This window comes from Xenopus laevis, chromosome 7S, assembly GCF_017654675.1.
Source record: "Xenopus laevis strain J_2021 chromosome 7S, Xenopus_laevis_v10.1, whole genome shotgun sequence".
In the NCBI taxonomy this organism is placed as follows: domain Eukaryota; kingdom Metazoa; phylum Chordata; class Amphibia; order Anura; family Pipidae; genus Xenopus; species Xenopus laevis.
The window spans coordinates 2748717-2761256 of NC_054384.1; the positions used below are offsets into that span (position 1 = coordinate 2748717).

Sequence of the window (12540 nt, forward strand, 5' to 3'; positions counted from 1 at the left end):
TATATGATCCAAACAATTTAATGTATTCATGAGGGAACTTAAATGTGCAGCCTGGAAAATTACCCCTAATCAATGGCAACATCTAGTGAGCGACCCCTTCATGTTGGATGTGAGGAATAAGGTGAAGCTTTAGACCCTTTATTCCTGCACTTGCCTCACAGGCTGCAGCTGCTGCTTCTGGACACATTGGGGCTTCTCACTATTAAACATTAAGCAGAGGCACCCCTACACTTTGGGGGGATATATATTTATATTTGATTTTGCTATTTCATTTGGTTTGGTGCTACAGAGCTCCCCACACCTGTGACTCCCCTCCAGCCTGCACTCCCCCTTTATTTTGCACTGAATGTTTGAGAAGACAACAGACATGGACATTAGGTGCAACATTGAGGAGAATGGAAGGATCTCCAAACCCAAAGACAACAAGGAGATCAGAGAGACTCAAGGCAAAATGCCCTCGACTTACCTGAAGGAGCAGCCGGGAACTTACCCTGCGCCGGGCTCGTCTGAACTTTGCGCCAAGAACAAGAGCAGCAGCGCTGGGGACCCCGAATATTGCAGGAGGATTCTAGTGAGAGGTAAAGCTGATCCCCCAGACTTCAGCCCCTGTCTGATCCCTGATTTCTGCCCATTCCTTCTTTCTACTTCTGCCTGCGACTTTGTCTGAAACCTTCCCCCAAACATCGCAATTCGTTTTGTCTGCGTCTTGTCGCCTTCCAGTCTCCTGCCCCTCTCTGTTCATCTGGTTTATTTTTTTTTCGATCGCAATTTAATGTAACATTTCAGGAAATGTAATCATTGCCAATGATTTTGCGCAAATTAGATTTTTTCATGTAATTAATTAATTTCTTATGATCTGACCCATCTCAGCTCCTCTGTATTATAATGGATAATTCAGCTTCCCAACATATTGGGATTGATTTCGTTTCTTTCATTTATTTATGGGTGGAAATCTGGTCAATCCGAGCAGAAAACCTGATTCAATCCCAAATACAAAATTTAGAATTAAAAAAAAAATCGTTTGGGCTGAAATATTTTCATTTTGGAGAATCCAGGTGGGAAATCAGGGGCAAATTTTTCGAGAATTTCGAAAAACAAGATTTTTTTCCCATTCTGATGTTTCTTGTAAAGTTTATCGGGGCTGTTCTATAAGTAAAATAAGTGGAATTATTTCTCTCTGTTTTTCTCCATTGTTTTTGTTTTAGGAATTCCAGTGTTTTATATTTTATAGAACTTTTTTGTCTGTCTGTCCCTCTGTCTGTCCTGGTGTAAATTCCCCTATACAGACCAATTAGTAATAGTTATCCAATCCCATCTATTCAATATCTGTGAAGCTGTGGCTCCTCTCCAGTGCAGGGAAAAGGGGCCCCAGAATAAAAGAGGGAGGTTACAGAGAAATTCGGGTGAATAAATAACTATATAACTGGGGCTTAAAAATAACATTTTTTTATTATTATAGAGCCACTTCTAAATTTTTTCATCTTTAAAGACTGCAAAATAAAATGCTTTTATAGTTTTACATTGTGGGTTTTACTGATCCCAAGAACCAAAACCACAAGGAATTGACTCCAGTGAATTCAGTATCAGTCCTGCTCTTTATTTCTATTCTGTTCTGCTGCTCAAACTCACTTCTGACTTCTCAGCTGCCCCCCTTGTTGAGACAAACATGATGGCCCAGTAACCAGACAACAGAGAGCTGCACAAATTGTATAGAATTCACGAGCCACGAAAAGGTGGACAACTAAAGGGGAAAATGAACATTGAATTATAAGTTCCCTCGTACTGAAATAAGAAACTTTCTAAATACAATCAATTAAATATTCTGGATCATTTCTGAAATAATCAAGTTTATGTTCACTATTCCTCTCTCAGCATCTGTTTCTCTTCATTCTCTCTTCATGCAGCAGTTGGGTGTCAGATATTCACTGACAGTTACATCCAATATATCTTATAGGGGGGCTCCTTTCCTAGCAGATGTATTAGAGGTCACTCAAATAACTGATTCCAGTACAAACAAAATGCAACAAAACTGTATTGCACAAATCCTGCATGTAGAGAGACATGATGTCTGGTGAGTTTAATAGAGTGACCTCTAATACATCTTCTAGGCAAAAGGAGCCCCTCTTTCAGTATACTGAATTTATATTCAATTTTCATTTTCGCGATAGTTCTCCTTTATGGGTAATTTTTTATTACAACTCTGCTTCATACTAAAATTTACCTTCAAAGTCAACTGTCCCTTTTAGACCAGTATCTGTAACTGTCAGGAGCAGATCTAAAACAAACCCCCAAATTCAGTATAGCACCCTCTACATCCCTTTATTATATGAATATATATATATTGTATGATTGTGTCTGTATCTACAGTCCTTTTTTATATATATATATTTATATATATATTGTATGATTGTGTCTGTATCTACAGTCCTTTATTATTTATATAAATTGTATGATTGTGTCTGTATCTACACTCGTCTATGCTCACACACACATACACACTTTATGTTACACACTCTGTTACACACATTTCTGACTATACAGAATAATAATGGATATTAAATTTGGCACAACTCGTTAGTTCTTCTTACTATTCACTAAACATAACATAATAAGTCCTGTATTGGGTCAAACTTGTTACATGGGGGACAGCAACATCTATTGAATACACCTAAACTAATTATATATATATATACAGTATATACTAAATGACATATTCTATATGAAAGCCCTACACTGCCCTTAATGTATATAATATAGGAGAGATGTTACTGTAGTGAGAATCGGCGACCCCACACAGATTTGTACACTAGTGATTTATAAATAGAAATAAATAGAAATATTTCTCATACTGGAGAGTCTTTACATTGAATTTAGAGGCAGAGTTGGGTCTATGGGTCGAGCTGCTCAACTGGACTCAGGAATTCTTCTCCCAGGGGCCCGACCCCACTGATATAGGAGTTTAATTGGGTTTATTTCTGGGACAGTAGAAAAAAAGAAGTGAATGAGGGTCAGACAATGGGAATAAATCTGTTAATAATAATTCAAGTTAATTGGGGGGGGGGATTATTATCAGATAAAAAAGAGAAATATTTCCCCTGACCCCCACATTCTCTTTGCAGATGCCAAAGGTTCCATCCGGGAGATCATTTTACCCAAAGGGCTGGATTTGGACCGACCCAAGCGGAGCAGAACGTCCTTCACTGCGGAGCAACTGTACCGGCTGGAGATGGAGTTCCAGAGATGTCAGTATGTGGTCGGCCGAGAGAGAACCGACTTATCCCGACAGTTAAATCTCTCTGAGACTCAGGTACCGACTCCTGGTCACCCCAAATTCTCTCACTCTTCCCAACTTCATTCTTCAACACCCAAACTCCTTTATTCAACACCTCCCAGCAAACTCCTTCCCACCCTCATTTCCTGGCACCCCAAAACTGCTACCCCCCTATATTCCCTTCCACCCTATTAACTGCCCCCCATTCCCAATTACCTGGCATCGCCCCACAGTTCTACTGAACCCCCCAATCTTCTGCCCAACCAGGTTCCCTGACAGTGTTTGTGTTGTGTGTAGGCAAAGCCCATGTCACAAATGAAGCTCCAAACCGACACACCCAGACACACACACAAACATACACACACACACACACACACACACACACATAAGGAATAGGGGTATTAATTTGGGGGTACAGGTCCAATAATACCCAATGGGCACCAGGAGGCACCTGTTAGTTGTGTCACCAGGAAGATGGGGCACAATTAATCCTCATGTGTTTGTGTAACTGTGTGGTTTGCAAATGTCACACACTTCTCACTGATACATCTCTGCAGCCCTCGAACAATCACAATGTCAATTATTTATTTACCAATTATCCAAAATCAATAAATCTTTAGCATTATTCTCTCTTTATTTTTTAAAAAAAAAACAAAATCCCTTTTCCTTGTTTTGGGATCTCTCAGCAGCTCCTCTGTGGGATCAATTACCCCACCCCCCACACACAATTAATTACAGTAACACAAATATAGGAAATTAATTATGCGCAAAATACACGTAATATTCGTATCTTTGCGTCACAGTTACACAAACAAACCGAGTGAGAAACGAATAGTTTTTGGTGTTGAGCCCGAGAACAAACATTTCCATAATCTCTAATATATGTGAATTTCATTTTTTTTGGGGGGGACAGAATCACATTTATTCCATGTCTCTGAGTTAATTTGCCCTTATAATGAATTGTTTGGGGAGTGAATAGTTAAACCAGTAATTCGGGGCACAGTTAATAGAGACATTGGATATATGAGATGGAAATTGTTCGAATTAATTGCTTCTAATGTATAATGAGTAACATTTAGTACATTTATTTCAACCCTGACTTTGCGCATTAGGAGAATTATTTGCGTCTGTAACGAGAAATAGAAGTTTTTGGATCTGTTATGCGGAATAATTATTTGGATCAGTGCATATTGGGTATAAGGGGAAACACTTGGTCTGTATCTGGCAGAAATATATTCATATGGGACCTTTGTAATTAGTAATTATTAGGAACATTATTTTGGGCATTAGGAGAATTATTTGTGTATTGGGGATAAGGAGAATGATTTTCATGTGATGTGAATAATTGTTGTGATCTCTGGGAATTATTTGGACCCATGTACTGGGTGTCAGGGAGGAGGTTTGGGTGTAGAGTGAACATTAGGCAAATGATTTATTGGATTAATTGGACCTTTGTTTAGGGACAGGGAGAATTAGCACAGAATTTGCTTCTGGATCTGTGGCTCAATGTAAATTCAGGAGAAAATCTGGATAGTCCGTTTGGCGCTGAGAAGTGAGAAGATTGAGGGGTTTTGCGTCAGACACAGAATAAAAGGTGCGTTTGGCGCAAAGTGCAAATCTCAAGCGGATTCCTGATTGTAGATAAATCCGGATCTGTGGGGACAGACTGGATCTGAATCTTAGGGCTGGGAGACACTGGATCTGTTTTGTCGAGTTTGAGAAGAAAAGGAATTTGTTTCTAGATGGAAATATTAACCCTGAGCGCAAATAGAGCGAAATTGTGTCAGGGGGTCGGAGTCGGACGCAGAGACTGGAAGTGAGGAGAGAATGAGAATGTGGAGCCAGAGGAGTCGGAACAGTCAGAGAAGAGAATCCGCTGAATTCGGAGCAAATGGGTTTGGCGCAAATCTCTGGCTCTAGACTTTTTATTTAGTCGCAGAGAGAAGTGGGGGCGCAAAGAGATGGGGGAGGGGGTCATCACATGTTTCAGGGCTGATTCTTCCCCCCAATAAACATTATAATGTAAATCTTTTGTAAACGGAATCGTCACCCCCCGGTTTGTGGGGCACAAATTGCGTCTTGGGTCCAGGGGGAAATAAACGTAGAAAATATTCCTTATTATTTACATAAAATCCGTTTATTTCCCGAGACTTGCGGAGAATTGGGGGTTAAATAAAATGTTCTTCAATAGATTTGGTGTAAATAATATGGGGGGGGGCAGAAATAATATCAGTCAGTGTCATTGGCTCCCAGAGTCCCACGTGACTTCTATTTGCGTCGCTCTGTCTGTGCGATATCGCATTTGTCGCTTTAGTAACGTCCGTTTATTTCTATTCTATTTCTCCTCAATTTATCCAGGTTGGTTTTTTTACTAAACTGCCGCATTAAATAACAATTAGCGCTGCCATAGGGTCCGACATGTGATGCTGCGCTGGATTTGCTGCTGCGATATTATTAGCGATTTACAAGTCGCACTGACTGGCTCAAATACCCAGACAGATATTCCCAGGGTTATTAAAGTGGGTGAGTGAGAGTGTGAGAGTGTGTATAAGTGAGTTAGAGTGTGAGTGTGTGTATAAGTGAGTGTGAGTGTGTGTATAAGTGAGTGTGAGTGTGTGTGTGTATAAGTGAGTGTGAGAGTGTGTATAAGTGAGTGAGAGTGTGAGTATAAGTGAGTGAGAGTGTGTGTATACAGTAAGTGAGTGTGAGTATAAGTGAGTAAGAGTGTGAGTGTGTGTATAAGTGAGTGTGAGTGTGTGTGTAAGTGAGTGAGAGTGTGAGTGTGTGTATAAGTGAGTGAGAGTGTGTATAAGTGAGTGAGAGTGTGTGTATAAGTGAGTGAGAGTGTGTGTGTAAGTGAGTGAGAGTGTGAGTGTAAGTGAGTGAGAGTGTGAGTGTGTATAAGTGAGTGAGAGTGTGTGTATAAGTGAGTGAGAGTGTGTATAAGTGAGTGTGAGTGTGTATAAGTGAGTGAGAGTGTGTATAAGTGAGTGAGAGTGTGTATAAGTGAGTGAGAGTTTGAGTGTGTATAAGTGAGTGAGAGGTGATAGCTTGGTCCCTTTTTGAGAAAATATTTTTTGTATAAAGTAGGGATGCACCGAATCCACTATTTTGGATTCTGCCGAATCCCTGAATCCATCTTTAAAGATTCAGCCTAATCGTGAACCAAATCCGAATCCTAATTTGCATATGCAAATTAGGGTCGGGGAAGGAAAAAGTGGAAAAAATTGGTTTACTTCCTTGTTTTGTAACAAAAAGTCACGTGAAATCCCGCCCTCCAAAATTTGCATATGCAAATTAGGATTCGGATTCGGTTAGGCCAGGCACAAGGATTCGGCCGAATCCTGCTGAAAAAGACCGAATCTTAGCCGAATTACGAACCGAATCCTGGATTCGGTGCATCCCTAGTATAAAGTCAGATGTGAGTATTTATAGGACAGGGGTAGAAAGAGAATGAGAAGGTTTTGCAGATAATTTCCTCCCCAGACCAACTGTCAGTTACATGAGAGTGAGAGAAGCTCAGACTGGTCCGTATGATCCATATCACATGACAGGAAGTGACCCAGTCCAATTAACCCCTCAGAGTCAGCTCAGTGCTATTGGCTTCTGCACAACTGGACTGGGGATGAGGGACATGCAGCTCTCACAGTCACCAGCAGGGGGCTCCAGTTTGTCTGATAATAACAACTGTCTATTGGACAGAAACACGGAGCTGCTCTGCCAGGCCAGTTGGTCTAGGATGCTGGGAGTTGTATTTCAGCACCATTGTTTGGATACAAGGCATGTTGGAAATATGTGGGTGAATTAGAGTGTGAGTGAGAGTGTGAGTGAGAGTGTGAGTGATTGCATGATGAGATACAAGTGGGAACTGAGTTGGGACAAAGTCATGTATATAATATTCATTCTATCTAAAAGCACGTGTGGCATTTACGTGGCATCTCACTGTGTTTTCCTGCAGGTGAAGGTCTGGTTCCAGAACCGCAGAACCAAACAAAAGAAGGACCAGGGAAAGGACTCGGAGCTGCGCTCGGTCGTGTCTGAAACAGCAGCAACTTGCAGTGTCCTCAGGCTCCTGGAACAGGGTCGTCTGCTGTCCCCCCCCGGCCTGCCAGGACTCATGCCCCCCTGTACAACTGGCACCCTCCGTGCCCCCAATAGCTCCGGGCCTGGCACCAGATCACTTGCAACTGTCACCAGCACACCCCCCCACCAGCCTGGACTTCACCCTTCCCCCACTGGGCACAACATCTTCAACATGCCCGTGCCCTCCCTACTGGGCACCGTGGCCAACCGGCTCTCCTCTCACCCACTGACAATGGCCGGGAACCTGCACGAACTCTCGGCCCGATACCTCAGCTCCTCGGCCTTTGAGCCCTACAGCCGGAGCATCAGCAAAGACTCACTCGATAAAAAGCTCCTGGACTGACTATAAGTTGAATATTTCTATTTATAGAGACGTGGGCACAACCTTGCACACTCACTGACACTCACTCACACTCACTCACACTCACACTCACATTTACATTCAGACATACAAACATATGTTCACACAAATAGACTTGTACACACCCTCCCCCACACTCACACTCACACTCACAGTCTCACTTTCCTTCACAAATACTTGTGCACATACCATAGGCCAGTGTTACAATTCCACCAACTTCCACCATATTCCCACGAATCCTCTGTGCCGGCTCAGAGAGTTTGGGATTGCGTCTGACCTGGCACCTAGGATTCTTGGGAATATGACAGTTTCATGAGTACCCAGAGCAGCAAATAATCACTCACCCCAAATCTCCCCCTAACTGACCTTCAGACTGGGCCCCCTTAGCTCATAACAAGGTTACAGATATATAGAAACATTGGGGTGTCACCCTGCTATAGTTCCAGGGGTACCCAGGGTACAAATAAGCACTCACCCCAAATCTCCCCCTAACTGACCTTCAGACTGGGGCCCCCTTAGCTCATAACAAGGTTACAGATATATAGAAACATTGGGGTGTCACCCTGCTATAGTTCCAGGGGTACCCAGGGTACAAATAAGCACTCACCCCAAATCTCCCCCTAACTGACCTTCAGACTGGGCCCCCTTAGCTCATAACAAGGTTACAGGTATATAGAAACATTGGGGTGTCACCCTGCTATAGTTCCAGGGGTACCCAGGGTACAAATAAGCACTCACCCCAAATCTCCCCCTAACTGACCTTCAGACTGGGCCCCCTTAGCTCATAACAAGGTTACAGATATATAGAAACATTGGGGTGTCACCCTGCTATAGTTCCAGGGGTACCCAGGGTACAAATAAACACTCACCCCAAATCTCCCCCTAACTGGCCTTCAGACTGGGCCCCCTTAGCTCATAACAAGGTTACAGATATATAGAAACATTGGGGTGTCACCCTGCTATAGTTCCAGGGGTACCCAGGGTACAAATAAGCACTCACCCCAAATCTCCCCCTAACTGACCTTCAGACTGGGCCCCCTTAGCTCATAACAAGGTTACAGGTATATAGAAACATTGGGGTGTCACCCTGCTATAGTTCCAGGGGTACCCAGGGTACAAATAAGCACTCACCCCAAATCTCCCCCTAACTGACCTTCAGACTGGGCCCCCTTAGCTCATAACAAGGTTACAGATATATAGAAACATTGGGGTGTCACCCTGCTATAGTTCCAGGGGTACCCAGGGTACAAATAAACACTCACCCCAAATCTCCCCCTAACTGGCCTTCAGACTGGGCCCCCTTAGCTCATAACAAGGTTACAGATATATAGAAACATTGGGGTGTCACCCTGCTATAGTTCCAGGGGTACCCAGGGTACAAATAAACACTCACCCCAAATCTCCCCCTAACTGGCCTTCAGACTGGGCCCCCTTAGCTCATAACAAGGTTACAGATATATAGAAACATTGGGGTGTCACCCTGCTATAGTTCCAGGGGTACCCAGGGTACAAATAAGCACTCACCCCAAATCTCCCCCTAACTGACCTTCAGACTGGGCCCCCTTAGCTCATAACAAGGTTACAGGTATATAGAAACATTGGGGTGTCACCCTGCTATAGTTCCAGGGGTACCCAGGGTACAAATAAACACTCACCCCAAATCTCCCCCTAACTGACCTTCAGACTGGGCCCCCTTAGCTCATAACAAGGTTACAGATATATAGAAACATTGGGGTGTCACCCTGCTATAGTTCCAGGGGTACCCAGGGTACAAATAAACACTCACCCCGAATGCAAATCTTAATTGGCCGTATACTGCGACACACAGACACAGACAGACAGATGGAGCCTATTAATCAGCACAAACCCCGTTAACATTTCGGCAATCTACGCAACGTCTTCCCAGGGAGCCGAAAAGTTGAATTTTGGGGGTTTCTGCCCATTTTTACACTTGGTGCTCAGCTTCTCTTGTGAAACCCTCGGGGGGAGAAGAGACCTCTGGGGGCCACACTGGGCAAACTGTATATAAAGTTGAGTCTCTTGTCGTAAGTCTGCGATTAAATTGTGAGAAGTGAAAGTCTTGTGGCCCCGTTACCCCGAGTTTCTGTAGAACAACGAATAGTTTCTGATTCCCTTTTCTGCACCACATTTGGGGGTGAATTGTTTAACCCCATCATCACCGATATCCCCCTGCTGATTGGATTCTTCTCATTATTTATTTTCACGCAATTCCATAGACTGAGCGGCGCCGCATTTTCAATGAAATCTTCCAGTTCCCTAATTATTTGGCACTTGAAGGGATAAATTAATATATTCATTGCTCAGAAATACAAAATTCACGGGAAAATGTCTGTTCAGCTCCTGTGGAAATGTCTCATTCATTAAAGAAAACCAAACAAAGCGTCAGACGGAGCGATATACCCTGGGAGGTTAAAGGGTTAATGCGCACCCCCACGCTGCCCAAGCACATCAACTGCTGCAACAAGAACAATCAGTTCTGACCAATGAAGCCCTTTATGTTGTAATAAAAGAAGATTATTTTCCTGCTGCAAAAAACTCTCTCATGCTGGTAGTTCCCAGACATTGCCAGGGGTTAAAGGGGTGCGTCACCGTCAGGTTAACTTTTAGTATATTATATACTGGCCAATTCTAATCAACTTTTCAATTGGTCTTCCTTATTTATTTTTTATAGTTTTTTAATTATTTGCCTTTTTCTTCTGACTCTTCCCAGCTTTCAAATGGGGGTCACTGACCCCCATCTAAAACACAAATGCTCTTTAAGGCTACCAGTTTATTGTTTTCTGCTATTTTTTATTACTCGTCTTTATACTCAGGCCTCTCCTATTCATATTCCAGGCTCTTATTCAAATCAGTGCATGGTTGCTAGGATAATTTGGACCCTAGCAACCAGATGGCTGATATTGCAATCTGGAGAGCTGCTGAATAAACAACTAAATAAGTCAAAAAACACAAATAATAAAAAATGAAGACCAATTGCAAATTGTATCAGAATATCACTCTCTACATCATACCAAAATTTAACTCAAAGGTGAACAACCCCTTTAATAGTTAAGTAGCAAGTGCAGCACCTATGGGGCAAATTCATCAAACACAGGCAGCAGGTAACGATGTGCCAGGATCAGTGGGACCCACAAATTCTAGAGCCCTCTGTTTTTTCTGGTGTCCCATCTGTTATGTGTTGGGTAGCCGAGGATGAGTAGAGTATTGCTTTTATTAGCAGAGTCATGCAGCCATTACACAACAGTAACTTTCACTTTTAAGCTACCAGGGAGTATACACAGTATAAGTATGAGCACAGTGACATCTACAGGCCATTTGCATGAACACCACACCATCGGCCAAGTCCAACCCTGATATCCGTAAATTCTGTTGATTTGCAGCAGGAAAATGAAATCTTAGGTGCAGGATCTGCACCTGAACATGTTGATTTCTCCCAAACTGTTACTAGAGACTTATTAAACATCGGCCGCATGTTTATAGCAATGACAGTTCCCCTTTAACATATAAAATGCTCCAGTCTCTATAACAGTTACTTCCTTCTGCCAGTGGAGAATTAATTGGGAAACTCTGAGGTGCAGGTTAAAGCCTCTCTAATCCCCAACATCCCTGCACCATTGTGTTCCTAATACTGTGTCTGTCAGTGGGATTAGTTCTCAATGGGGGCTGCCCGTCCGTAGTGGGGCGTGACAAAGAAAAAGACATTAGTTACAATGAGAATAAACTTATTTCTTATAATTAGGGGCAACCTGTGGCTGATGGTGTTGCTGAACTACATCTTCCTGATGGGGGTGTGAGGGATAGTTTGCCACTAGCTGTTATATATATATATATTTATATGCAAGTGGGTGAGAAGTGCCATATTGCTTGGATGAAGGTTGAGTGTATAGTTCAGCAGCAACAGAGAATCTATTGATCACCACTTGGGGCGCCGTCCTGTGTCTGTGCAGGACAAATACTCAGCCTGACGGATATGAGGAGGGAACGTGTCCTTTAATTGGAATTATTGAAATACTGGAGGAAGTGATAGACGTGTGAGTCCCACCCATATACTGTATATATATATATATATGATACATATTGAACGTATTTTTCAGGTTATATTTAAAGGCCAAATGATTATTGCATAACTGAGAGATGTTAAAGCCCCTCTGATGGTACCAGGGGGTCTTATATACATATCAAGCTGAATTAATTTATAATTAAACGAAGGGGAGAAAGGTATTATTTTGGATAGTTTCTTTATTTCTCTATTTGAAGAATGGGGGGGGGCACAAGAGCTTATTTTCGGAAGGCATTCAACTGCATGAGAGGCCGGGACATATATATATATATATATATATATATATATATATATATATATATATATATAGCACCTAGGCATTTCCATTGTTTTCTGAGTGCACCTATCCCGTAGTTTGTATGTATATATATATATATATATATATATATATATATATATATATATATATATATATATATATATATATATATATAGGATCATGGGAAAATACATCAACAATGGAGCTTTATGGTAAGGCAGAATATGCAAGTGATGAAAGGCAAAGGGCAGATTCACTAACGGGCGAATATTCACCAGCGTCAGCTTCGCACTCATCGCACCACTTCACCAGGCGTAAATACAATACAAATTTGCTAATTCACTGAGATGTGAAGTTATGTCCTGGGCGTCGAACGCTGGCGACTTTTCTCTAGCGTTACTTCGGCAGTGCGAGCTTTTCATAGAGAAGATGCGCTAGCGTTCATTTGTGCCTAGTGAAACTTCGCTAGCGATCTTGCGCTTAAG

The 12540-nt window shown here is 42.3% G+C and overlaps 1 protein-coding gene across 1 annotated transcript; it reads left to right on the top strand.

Moving 5' to 3' along the window:
* Nucleotides 1-346: 346 nt before the first annotated feature.
* On the top strand, nucleotides 347-7697 carry vax1.S (ventral anterior homeobox 1 S homeolog). Its single transcript, NM_001085680.1, is given in 3 exon segments — nucleotides 347-578; nucleotides 3120-3307; nucleotides 7230-7697. Coding segments are annotated over 3 exon segments (888 nt in total).
* Nucleotides 7698-12540: the final 4843 nt, after the last annotated feature.